The sequence below is a fragment of the Asterias rubens genome, chromosome 16 (assembly GCF_902459465.1).
Source record: "Asterias rubens chromosome 16, eAstRub1.3, whole genome shotgun sequence".
NCBI lineage: Eukaryota > Metazoa > Echinodermata > Asteroidea > Forcipulatida > Asteriidae > Asterias > Asterias rubens.
In genome coordinates this window covers 6,901,648-6,915,434 of record NC_047077.1, presented here as the reverse complement: position 1 = coordinate 6,915,434, position 13,787 = coordinate 6,901,648, and the positions used below count along the sequence as shown (strand labels likewise).

The 13,787-nt window shown below is 39.4% G+C and overlaps 1 protein-coding gene across 4 annotated transcripts in view; it reads right to left on the bottom strand.

Moving 5' to 3' along the window:
* Positions 1-3,477: 3,477 nt before the first annotated feature.
* The window catches only part of LOC117300712 (bombesin receptor subtype-3-like), a 56,612-nt gene continuing 46,302 nt past the window's right edge, over positions 3,478-13,787 (bottom strand). The window contains exons 1-3 of one of the 4 annotated variants that reach the window (XM_033784467.1): positions 13,528-13,557; positions 6,463-7,997; positions 3,478-5,141 (exon numbers count right to left, since the gene is read on the bottom strand). In XM_033784467.1, coding sequence (XP_033640358.1) covers positions 4,733-5,141; positions 6,463-7,127 — 1,074 coding nt within the window. In that variant the 5' untranslated portion in view covers positions 7,128-7,997; positions 13,528-13,557 and the 3' untranslated portion in view covers positions 3,478-4,732. Of the gene's footprint in view, positions 5,142-6,462; positions 7,998-12,809; positions 12,894-13,527; positions 13,558-13,787 lie in introns of those variants that run through there. The other 3 variants (XM_033784466.1, XM_033784465.1, XR_004520208.1) reach the window with 3 other exon arrangements.

Sequence of the window (13,787 nt, the reverse complement as noted above, 5' to 3'; positions counted from 1 at the left end):
TGTGCGTTTAGTGTGCGTTTAGATGGTTGATTTCGAGACCTCAAGTTCTAAATCTGAGGTCTCGAAATCAAATTTGTGGAAAATTACTTCTTTCTCGAAAACTATGGCACTTCAGAGGGAGCCGTTTCTCACAATGTTTTATACCATCAACCTCTACCCATTACTCGTCGCCATGAAAGGCTTTATGCTAATAATTATTTTGAGTAATTACCAATAGTGTCCACTGCCTTTAAACAGATTTCTAATTTAAATATGCAATGTATCGGCCCAAAGCCATAGTGTAATTTAATTGTAATTTATTTGATAAAGTAACATGTGCAGGTATGAAGACAATATCTTAAACTGTACAGTAATATTTGCCAACTCGATTAAAAAGTACAGCAATTTAATAGTACAATTTTTAAAGTTATATTTTAAATCAAGAAAATATATACTTTTACTTAAAATTCTGAAGGACAATTTTATATATATATATACATTTAACTATAAGATACATGCATATAATAAGGATTTCCTCCTGTCTGAGGTTCCAGTCCCGGCTCCAGGCACAGTTCGATAAGTAACTGCGAGCAAAATACACACAATGATTGCCAAAAGTTACCATGGAGCTGGAAGCCAAATAGACCGTTATCATACTGCCTCCATCTTGGTCACGTTCCTTGTATTGAATAACTATAACGAGTGCTAATGATCGTTTTGCAAATAGGAATCAGACTATTTTGTTCTACCAGCCTCGGAATGGTTACATTGACATCAATGGGAAATATTAAAGACACTGGACACTATTGGAAATTGTCAAAGACCAGTCTTCTCACTTGGTGTATCTCAACATATGCATAAAATAACAAACCAGTGAAAATTTGAGCTCAATCGGTCGTCGAAGTTGCGAGGTAATAATGAACGAAAAAAAAACAACCTTGTCACACGAAGTTGTGTACTTTCAGATGCTTGATTTCGAGACTTCAAATTCTAAATCTGAGGTATCGAAATCAAATTCATGGAAAATTACTTCTTTCTCGAAAACTACGTTATTTCAGAGGGAGCCGTTTCTCACAATGTTTTATACTATCAACAGCTCCCCATTACTGGTTACCAAAATACGGTTTTATGCTAATAATTATTTTGAGTACTTACCAATAGTGTCCACTGCCTTTAAGATGGCTGCACCATGATAAGGGTCTATACAAGCCAATGGGACAAATTTCACTGTGCTGCTTAAGCAGAAAGTACTGCTTAGAATTCTGCTTAGCAAAATATTAATTAGCAGGATATCAGCCACAGATACATGTGAGATGGTAGTTTTATTGGTAGTTTTGCTGTGCGAGTCTACTTGTGGTGAAATCGGGATTGGGTGAAATCGGGATTGGGTATTGCAACTTCCAATGAGGGCGTTCTAGTCCTATTCATGTACACTATGTAATCGTCAATTGACTTTTTCTAACCCTCAGAAATGCTGTACCCCATTTTGGGAAATTAGCATGGGCTGGAGGACGTTGATTCAAAAGAGGGCGTTATATCAGAAGCAGTTTGTATTCAGTTCGACGTATTTAACTGAACATCAAGGACATTGACTCCAAAACAGGGGCAACCAAAGATTATTGTGTTGATGACGTCATGCAATAAATACACATGCCCCGACTGCCGAGAGAAGTCAAAATAAATTATGAAATATAGTGCATATTCAGCGATTGGACTTTGTCAGACGGAACGACAGACTTCCCTGAAAAATTTACCTAGGGTCAGGTCCCAGGAGTCACGCCTATGTTTTGGGGTCAGCCCGACTCCACACCGAGGCTAAATTTAATTTACACGAGGCTTTCCCCAAACTTCGGCTAAACCCTTTTCCCTAACTCGAAGCCCATATACCATTGCTGGCTTAGCCCAAGCCGGAAACCGGAGGGTCGGAAAACCGGAAAGCCGGAGCCAGACAGCTGCAGCCACGAGGTTTGGAAAATGTAATTTCGTTTAAAGGGATCGTTTGGTATTCGTTCTTAATACAAACAGCTTTCGACAGTATAAATATTTGTTTTTTTAATTGGGGTTGGGGTTTGGGGGGGGGGGGGGCAAACATTTAACTTCGAAGTAAAGTGGTTGCGTAATATAGGTTTTAATGGCCCAATGTTAGAATTTGAGTTATAATGCTCCTCAGATTTTGTATTCCTATTATTGGGAATATTGTTCGAATCGATTTTCGGCAATGTATAAACAACCACACCATGTTTGAAATGAAATTTTCACATAATAGTTAATTGTTTTATATACATTTATATATAGGATTAACACATTTCAACAGTTCAAAAACCAAAGGTATCTGTGCCTTTGAATGCCAGCTAATTCTACGTAGGCCTAACCTGCCGGTGCCCCAGGGAACCATCGTCCGCCAGAGATTCTTTCCCCCCTCATTGGAAATTAACATGGGCTGTATGGAGGATGATAAAAAAGAGGGCGCTTTCGGGAGAAGTTTGTATACGCAGTTCGCCAAATGAGGGACATTATCTCCTGGGGACAGAATCTCCTGCCCCTCCGGCTCAAATTTACTTGAATGTGGTGCACAGACCAGTCAATATTGTTAATACAAACTTCCCGTGAGAAAAACGTCTTTTTATATTTGTTTATGTTTATCTTAGAATTTGGTATTTCAGAAAACACAGAACCCCTTATTGTCACGTCACACAGAGAGCTACGGGACATAGCTTTAATACAATGTACACGATGATTGCCTGAGGCGTGTATAGAAACTGTTTGCCGCATTAAGATTTTCAAATGTCAAAAACTTGATCTCATTTTATCTTACCATGTATGTGTTATCGATATTTTTTATTTGTAAAGCTCTTTTTGTAAATTTAACAGCAATGTCGTGCTTACAATAACATTAACGAACCCGATTTAGGGGTAGAACGAGAGTAATCCACCATTTTGCTCTTTAAACTTGTGTGTTGCTATAATTCCGAAGTTTTTTTTTTTTTTGGGGGGGGGATGGGGGTGGGGGTGGGGGTGGGAGGGGGGGGGACACACACAAACCGCAATGTTCATTTGGTTTGGTATCACATTACGTACAGGTGGTATTCCATGATGACGCCTTTATTAAAGGCAGTGGACACTATTGGTAATTTCTCAAAATAATTATCAGCATAAAACCTCACTTGGTAACAAGTAATGGGGGAAAGGTTGACAGTATAAGAAACGGCGCCCTCTGAAGTGAGGTAGTTTTCGAGAAAGAAGTAATTTGTCCATGAATTTGATTTCGAGACCTCAAGTTTATAATTTGAGGTCTAGAAATCAATCATCTAAACGCACACAACTTCGTGTGACAAGGGTGTTTTTTCTTTCATTATTTTCTTGAAACTTCGATGACCGATTGAGCTCAAATTTTCACAGGTTTGTTATTTTATGCATATGTTGAGATACACCAACTGTGAAGGCTAGTCTTTGACAATTACCAATAGTGTCCACGGCATTTAATAATTTTCTTCCTGCGTGGACCTAACCGCTGTTCTTTCCAGAACCAACACTACTCAAAATAGAAACGTGTAGTGCTACTGCAAACCTCACACAGTACTCACACCATTTAAAATAGTTTCAAATCCCACTTAAAGGTAATATCGTTTGGTTTGCATTCTATGAACGTAAGAAGAAAAGCAAACCGAAAATGAAACCACTGTTATACCTGTCTATGAACCGAGTAAGGTACGAGACAAAATGGGGCGTTACACTCCGCTAAAGCCCATTCACAGCAATAAAACACCAGCTTTACTGCTTTCGTGACCAGGGGGTCGATTTCACAAAGAGTTAGGACTAGTCCAAGGAGCTATTAAAAACTTAAGGCTAGTATAAAGTTAGGACGAGTGCGAACATCCTTTTTAAAATCTGAAGATCTGCAGATTAATCCACCATTCACTCCATCCACTATATTGATCCACTTCTCAATTACTCAAATTTAACACAAACCTCATAGAGGTAAATAATTACAAGTTATCCTATATCCACATGGAAGGATGCAAACTTGCATCTCAGTCAACTTCAAAGTCACCAAACTTATTGAAAGTCCATCAAATTTAATCAAAAATGTTCATGCCTAATTATTGCGAGGAACAAATGTGTTTTCCTCGTCCATCAAATTGAAGTCATTCAATGCAACCCATTCCGATGTTTTCACTTCACTACGGAAAACATAAAATCCATTTGGAAATCCAAACATTGTGGCCTAATGTTGAAAACATCTCAACGAGTCTAATGGGTACACGTGTTTTAGGTTCATAATTCTGGGAACGAGGCAAGTTTAAATATTTGTTGAGCACGTCTGAACATCTGACATCACACTTCGTCTCGAGAGTCGTAAATTACGCCAGAGATCTGCGCTTGAGCCCACGTCCACAATCACCTTTGACCTCGCAACATTTCATTTCACAAGTCCTTCATGGTTCTGGTGATTCGCAGTTAAATCCGACGTATAATGGTGGGTGCGTTCGATTAGCTTCCCTGTGTCGATCCCACGGTGCCACTCGGGTGAGCCCCTGACAAGAGCTAATCGAGTGATCACTCACCCTCTCGTGGTGATGACGACATGCACAAGGGCCCAGCACCTTAGGGACCCACTCCACATTCACAAGCAGGGCACTTGGGGCTGACCCGGGTGAGTCGAACGTACCGGGGGCAGACCGGGGTCGACCCAGCAGGAAAGCTAATCGAACACACCCAATATCTGTCCTTATCATGGGACAAGCCTAGAGCATTACAAGCGCGACACACGAGAAAAACTAGTTCCCTGACTCGTTCGCGTTCTTCCCGTTATGGCAGACTTTCTAGAGCTCTGACTATCCGAAGCCCGAGTATCACCTTTGCATCTGAGGCATTGGAACAGACACGCTCTGTGTTTCGAACTGATGATGAAGAGAAGCCAGGGATCCATACACGTGTTGATAACAGGCATTACAATCCCTGCGTGTCTCAGATAGTCTGTTGCCGTATTTGACTCCCCGAACAGTGAATCTGCACTGAGACATAAACTCCAGATGTTATAGAAGAAGTACGGGAACCAGCACACAGCGAAGAAGATGGTGATGACCAGTACTGAGGCAGCCAGGCGCCTGCGAACTTTGACCTGGTGAGCCATAGCTGCAGTCTCAAAGTCATTTTGAAAGCTGTGGGAATGACAGAAACGAGGCATTTAGTGTATGCAGTCCATATCACTAATCGTAATAATAACAACACAAATGGCTTCTTAAAGGAACACGTTGCCTTGGATCGGACGAGTTGGTCTATGAAAAGCGTTTGAAACCGTTTGTTATAAAATGCATATGGTTAGAAAGATGTTTTAAAGGCAGTGGACACTATTGGTAATTACTCAAAATAATTATTATCATAAAACCTTTCTTGGTGACGAGCAATGGGGAGAGGTTGATGGTATAACACACTGTAAGAAACGGCTCCCTCTGAAGTGCCATAGTTTTCGAGAAAGAAGTAATTTTCCATGAATTTGATTTCGAGACCTCAAGTTTACAACTTGAGGTCTCGAAATCAACCATCTAATTACACACAACTTCGTGTGACAAGGGTGTTTTCTTCTTTCATTATTATCTCGCAAGTTCGATGACCGATTGGGCTCAAATTTTCACAGGTTTGTTATTTTATGCATATGTTGAGATACACCAACTGTGAAGGCTAGTCTTTGACAATTACCAATAGTGTTCACTTCCTTTAAATGTAAAATATAGTGCTCCACACAAGTATCACTCAAAATTGCACGGTTTTCATTTTAAATCGCGAACTAACACGGTCGGCCATACTTATGGGAGTCAAATTTCTGACCCCCATAAATGGCCGACCGTGTTTGTCGACAGGGTAAAATGAAAACCACGCAATTTCGAGGCATATTTGTGTAGATTATTGTATTCTACTTTTACAACATCTTTCTAACCATACCGATTTTATAACAAACGGTTACAGTATGCTTTTCAAAGACCAACTCGACCGATCCAAGGCAACGTCTTCCTTTAATAACATGGCGCAAAGTGACCCTCATGGGTTCAACATTCAGTATTTCCTGCAATTGTTATACTAGGACTTGGTTTGAATTATGAGACCTATAGCACCATGTAATGGTTTACAAGGTGCTATGGTATACATGTAATAGTATAAAACCAGTGCACTCGGTTCCTTTACGTGCGTTACACAACACACGGGGACAACGGCTTTACGTCCCACCGAAGGACAAACGCATCAGGGTCAAAGTATCTTGCTTGAGGTAAGGACAAACTGCTTGAGTGCAATGCTCTTAACCGCTAGGCCCCGAAACGTCACGTCTTATAAAAACAGTTGTTGAAGTGTAACTCCAGATGCATATAGCTTCCCAATGAAAAAATGACAGCATCTCATGGGTTTTTAGTTCCCTTAGTATGAAAACTCGTTAAACGGTCAAAAGATGGAATTTAACTTCGATATTTAGTTGATTTTAATACGGACCTCTTTGTACTCTTGAAGAGGGAAATCGCAATCTTCATGTAGTAGAACCCAACCGTAACCAGTGGAATGACGTAACCAGTCAGAGCTCGGAAGAATTCGTAAGCAATCGCCACTTCGGTATTTTCCGATGTTGACCGACACTGTTGTGCGTTACTGACATTGGCGAAAAATAGAGTTGGGGCGGGTAACACAATGGATGCAAGCCACACGAAGATGACGACACACATACTACTAGACATAAACGAGTCCCTCCCGTGTCGACGCGCCTCCATCCCCCGTACGATGGCAGTGAAGCGCTCGTGGCTTAACGCCGCAAGAGCAAAAACACTCGCATACTGCCCAACAAAACCAACATAGGCTTTGAGTTTACAACCGAGTGATGACAAATCCGAAAGTGGGTTAATCTCATGCTCGATGTAGATCGGTGTTGGGATGAGAATATAGAGCAAGTCACCAAGTGCCAGGTTAAAGATGAGGATGTTGGGCGCAGTTCTCATGTGTTTGAATCCCAAAATGGCGTACATCATACACATATTTCCAACGAAACCGATGAAACTGAGCAAAGCCAGAAAAATCGGCACAGCGAGAGTTTTGGAGCTAGGTATTGATGTTTGTGTCCCATTTACACTGCTGTAGTAATAGGTGTACAATAGAGTGTCATCCATTGTGAACCCTTAGTAGTGAATGTAGTATACAACGTGGTTTTTTTACGAATGTTTTATAAACCACGTTGCTTTTACGAAGATGGCGTGTAAACCATGTTGCTTTTACGAAGGTGGCGTGTAAACCATGTTGCTTTTACGAAGGTGGCGTGTAAACCACGTTGCTTTTACGAACTTGGCGTGTAAACCATGCTTCTTTTACGAAGATGCTGTGTAAACCACGCTACTTTTACTAAGATGACGTGTAAACCACGTTGCTTTACGAAGATGACATGTAAACCACGTTGATTTTACAAAACGGCGTGTAAACCATGCTGCCTTTACGAAGATGGCGTGTAATAAACCATGTTGATTTTACGAAGATGGCATGTAAACCACGTTGCCTTTACCGTGTAAACTATGTTGGTTTTATGAAGATGGCATCTAAACCAGTTGCTTTTACGAAGATGGCGTGTAAACCATGTTGCTTTACGAATATGGCGTGTAAACCACGTTGCTTTTACGAAGATGGCGTGTAAACCACGTTGCTTTCTGAGAAGATCGCGTTATAAACCATGTTGCTTTTTGGCGTTGTGAACCACGTTGCTTTTTTTCAAAGATGGCAACGGTTAACCAAGTTGATTTTTACGAAGATGGCGAAAGCTACGTTGCTTTTTACAAAAATGGCTTAGTAAACCACTTTTACTTAGATGGCCTCGTTAACCACGTTGCCTTTTAGGTAGATATTGTCACGACCAACTAAGATTAACAGTGCCCAATAAACCATGTTTTGTTCACGTAGATAACCAACGTTTCATCACCTATCCGAGGAAGCTCAGTTAGTTCGTGGTTAGTCAAACTCAGATAGAGTCAGTTGTCCATAAACACAGTTATCTGTTGAGATACCATATGTGAAATATTAAAAAGAGAATGTTACAACACAATGACACAGGAAGAAATATTTATTTGGGACAAGAGTACAGTAGGACGAGAAGTGTCTATTACTCTCGTCTCTGATGTTGTATAGGCACAACATTATTATCGTCGAGGATGGTTCTATTTGAAGATTAACATAGTGCATGGAGTTTGAAAACCCGTGGAAACGTCTTTATGACGTAACAGTGAAGACGTAACAGGGCTTTTTGAGGATCGAAGCACCGGGGAAGGGTATTCAAAATGGCTGTTTTCTTACACAATTCAAATCTGCTTAATCTCATGTGAACTCAATTTTCCTTTTGATTGAAAACATTACATGAATTTCAGTAAAGATCACTTGTTGTCGTGGTCGTTCAAGATAGGTCTTTAATAATGCAATCTATTTCCACTTTTCATTTTGCTTCTTCAGACTGTCTTCCGTAAACGTATTTGCATTTTCAGTAATTAATAATTGTCTTTTGTTGACTGTAAAAACTCTAAAATCCACAGTCAGTAGAATACAAAGGCAGACATTATCCAAACCATTTACTCAGGAATCCATTCTCAGAAATAATAGTTAATACTTTCAACAGCTGCAGTGCTTGTCACAAAAGTTTTTAAGGTAATTAATTTGTTGACCAATCTATTATCAGTACATTTAATTACAGCAGTATTTCATTTGCAGTGAATGCGCCAATTGTTTACACATCATAGTTACGATAAATCGCACGTCCCCAGACAATGTGAAATAAGAATGGGTTTTGTCCCAGTAATTAGACTCGGGAACAAGTCATTAATTTAATTTAATGTATGTCGCTAAAACGGCTTTTTTGTTCTCACTATATGTTTCTGGCTCCGAACACTGCCCTGAGCCCAATTTCATAAAGCATGTAAGCAAAACAAAACCTGCAAAGTACCGCAAAAACATATTACCAGCCAAAATTCAATAAAAGCTACATTGTTGCAACTAGTGCCCCACTCACTTTTTTGCTGAGCAAATTAATAGTTTAAGCAGAATTTTCTACTATACAGCTTTATGAAAGTTGCCCCTGAATGCACCATAGGCTATAATTGGCTCGCCAAACTGATCAAAGTTTCAAAACCATACAACTTTTTGGAATACCATTTTTCGATATCATGCATTAAATATACCATTGTGTATAATGTTGACAAGTTATCACCACCGCCGGGTGCTTCAAGTTTTTAAGTGACAAGATAAATGTTGGCTTTTTAAGTTGGTCCTGAATATTTGCATGCATGATATTTGTTTCTTGGAAACAAGTAAGATTATTGGATTGAGTACGAGGGCTGACCTTCATGTACACATAGAATAGGCTCCTACAGACTTGTCAAGCAATTTCATCACAAAGTTTCCGATTTTTACAAGGCAACAAATCGAAAATTGGTAATAATGTCCGCCTGACGTTTGGCTTTTAAGTTTGTCCTGTCCAACGCTGGAAGTGGAATGGCATGTTTCATGAAAACTGACAGCAAGTCGGTTTGGGAAATAAACACATTTTCGGGGGTGCTAATCTTTTAGGTATAATGAGCGTCAATCCCTAACGGCTGCCCTAGCTGTCAAAAAGAAATCTGAAGTAAGTTTTCCGACATATCCTTGATTAGTTTTCAAGAGGCTGAGAGACTTTGAAAGTTGTGTGTTTGTTTTACATGCAATTAGGGATTGGTTGTTATATGGGAGCATTGGAGTGGTGCTTCCTGCTATAAACTTAATAAGGCCGTATAGAGTAAAAGTCACGCGGTAGCAGAAGTCCCGCGAGAGTGTAGTCACACGAGAGTTAGGGGAGCAATTACGCTGCAAACCTGTAATGACTTGTTGACCAGTCTACTATCTCAATACGAGGCTTCAGTCGCTTTTCAATTACTCCTCGCCGCAAGACAAACTTCCCTATCTCAATGAGAACATTTCCTTTAAAATAACACGCTCCAGGCCCAAATCATGCTCAGGTAATTGCTGATAAATTATCAGAATTGCTGGAATATATGTTCCCATTTATTTATTTTTTATTCTACGCTCTGTAAAAAATGTCAAACGTTGCGTCTTCAAAACTACGGTCTTTGTGACTGCAAATGAACCAAAAATTGCCCTCAAAGTTACGACCAACCATCAAGAAACCGTTTGTATCACACTGATGGTGTTCGGAGAAAAGCTCGAAACATCATCTTTTTTTTGGGGGGGGATATGTTTGGGTTTTTTTGTCTGTGTGTTGTATTTGTTGTATAAATGCCTCTGTAACAACAATTTGTCAAAGGTGCCATCAAACAAATAGCACATTGTTTGCTAAATTTTAGACTGTTAACCCAATTATACCCAAGTATAATAGTCTTATCAAATTTCCAACGAAACAAATCGGAGCAATTCGTTTTGATAATCCATTTGGGAAATTTGTTAAAATCCGAAATTATTTGAACTAGTTTCAAAATTAGTTTATCAGTGTCCTTATTTGATTTTGTGTACATATACCGTTAACTTAGAGTGTCCGTGGTTGCTTTTTAACCGGGTTATTTTTGTGTGGCCATTTCCTTTATTCGATTCTTGTCTTTATATTGGTTTAATGCTAACCCAAAACAGCGTTGAACTAGTTCTGTCAGTGTGGCAATATCCTTATTTAATTATGCAGTCCACAACTCTGAGACTGTTCGTGGGCGAAATTATTCGAATGATCTTTATTTGTGTCCATTTCGTTATTCGATTCTACCTACATGATAATACGATTGATCCTTATAGTGTCCGTGATATAGCTGTTTAACCGAACTCTTTTGGGGCAATTTTCTTTATTCGATTCTGTCTTTTTAGAGCGTTGGTGTATTTCAAGCTAAACACCGCGTTGAATTGTATTCTGTTAGAGTGGCATTGGCATGGTTTGATTGTGTATAACACAACTCTGAGAGTAACGGTTTGCGGGCAATTATTCGAATGATTTTTGTTTGTGTATATTTCCTTATGATTGTGATCCATTATACTGTTTTGAAAGGGCTTCCCCACAATTTCCAAATGTCCAAAAGACAGCACACATTATTCACCCTGAGAACTAATGTTGTTCGTAAATTAACTATTGTTGGAGCATTCAGTTCAAACAGAATCAGTTTTCAGTTTTATGTGGGTTTTCAGCTGTACCAAATCAATTAAAGGAGCATTACAGATTATTGTTAAGAAAAGAAAGTCGTGAAGATCACAAAAGTTAAACGGTCTACAGTGATGACGATAGTAGCAAACATGTCGTTAAATATTTCTGTCTGAAATGTCATTTGATGAAAAATGAAAATAAAACTTATTTCCCCGTTTGGAATTTATCGCTCAGTGAGCGTTTTGTTAACAAAAATACAGTGTTTTTGCACAGCAAAGTGGGTTCGAATCCCGGTCTTGACACCCGAGTCCTTGAGTGAGACACTTCACCATTATTGCTTTGTCCTTCTGATTGGACGTAAATCCGTACTGAGATCGGTAGTGCACATTAAAAGAACCCAATAACACTTATCGTAATTGAATGTTTCTGGTTCATATAAAAATAGCAAACTACCCTCGTTTAGGCCTACATTTTTCTTTAGGCTGACGAGATACAGTAATTAAGTTGACTTATGATGCATTCTTGGTTTCATTGCCAGGCATTTATATAAATAACAATACTAAAAACCGGTACTCACTGTTACCGCGCATTGAACAAGTACAAGAACAAGTGACAAGGGACAGTCAGTACCACTGCCTGGCAACCTGTCTCGGCAGGCGCGCCTACGCGTTCGGATGGGCAGACTATATTAGAATAGGTCTCTCTCATGTTTGCTTTATCGGCAATGTAATGACAATCTAGCCTAATTTAAATAATTGGTTGCTGTTAAACACCCACCCACAGTACAGTTACTCATCAACCCACCACCTTCCCAAGTGGGGAATTCATCCAAGTCTACATCTAGCTCCAATTCTCCACGGTGCCATTGCTGTCTAGAGATGACTCAAGTTGACGGCAAATAACAGCTATTTTTCTTGATTGGGTTAAATTCTTTATGAACGCGTTGGCTGGTACAGCCCGATTGTCCATCACCGTATACAATCAAATGGCAACGTTCAGCCAGCGATGAGAACACAAACGGTATATCTTCCAAGTGAATTCAATCTGAGGACATTGTCACACTATACTGGGTTGAACCTTATCCTTGCCCTTTTGTAGATCAACTCACACAACCCCATAACCTAATTGAAGATGACATGACAATTTGTCAGTTTGCGTTCTAAGATGACCTGGGAGAAGAAAAAAAGAACATCACTGGCTTTTCACTGTCAAAAACCCCACCAACGGTACACTTGAAGTGAATTCAAATTGAGGTTTTTAATTTCTGAGGACATTGCCACACTATACTGGAATCAACCTTATCCTTGCCCTTTGTAGATCAACTCGCACTTTCTGAACCCATTAACCTATTGAGGATTACATGACAGATTGTCAGCTTGCGTTTTAAGATGATTTGGACATTCGAAAACATCTCTGGCTTTTCCACGGTTATAGCACAAAAACAAAATAGTCAAAGGTTTACAGTATGACACCAACAGAACTGATAGTAACTTCTGAGCCCACAGTAACCTGTTGAAGATAGCACGACATATTGTCAGCTTGCATTCTAAGATGATTTGGGAGAAGAAGTAAAAACATCACTGGCTTTTCACTGTTAAAAATCCACCAAAGAATCACTTGAAGTGAATTCAAACTGCGAGTTTGTTAAATTTATTTCTGAGGACATTGTCGCACTTAACTACACTAAAATGAACCTTATCCTTACCTTTTCGTATAGTAGATCAACTCACACTTTTTGAACCCAGTAACCTAATGAGGGTGACATTGACAGATTGTCAGCTTGCATTCTAAGATGATTTGGGGAAAAGAAGCCATCACTGGCTTTTCTACGGTTAAAGCACAACACAAGTTCATCAATGTTTACACCAAGGCCTACCCGCACTACTGCTCACCACACAAACACTTTAGGTCAAGAGTGGGGTTTTTATCAACAGCTTATGTTAATAATATCAATGGATGTACTTTCATATATAGACTTATGGACCGTAAATTCATGCCTGATAAACTATTTATTTACTTAAATCAATGGGTCATATCGACTCGCACTTTCTGAACCCATTAACCTATTGAGGATTACATGACAGATTGTCAGCTTGCGTTTTAAGATGATTTGGACATTCGAAAACATCTCTGGCATTTCCACGGTTATAGCACAAAAAACAAAATAGCCAAAGGTTTACAGTATGACACCAACAGAACTGATAGTAACTTCTGAGCCCACAGTAACCTGTTGAAGATAGCACGACATATTGTCAGCTTGCATTCTAAGATGATTTGGGAGAAGAAGTAAAAACATCACTGGCTTTTCACTGTTAAAAATCCACCAAAGAATCACTTGAAGTGAATTCAAACTGCGAGTTTGTTAAATTTATTTCTGAGGACATTGTCGCACTTAACTACACTAAAATGAACCTTATCCTTACCTTTTCGTATAGTAGATCAACTCACACTTTTTGAACCCAGTAACCTAATGAGGGTGACATTGACAGATTGTCAGCTTGCATTCTAAGATGATTTGGGGAAAAGAAGCCATCACTGGCTTTTCTACGGTTAAAGCACAACACAAGTTCATCAATGTTTACACCAAGGCCTACCCGCACTACTGCTCACCACAAAAACACTTTAGGTCAAGAGTGGGGTTTTTATCAACAGCTTATGTTAATAATATCAATGGATGTACTTT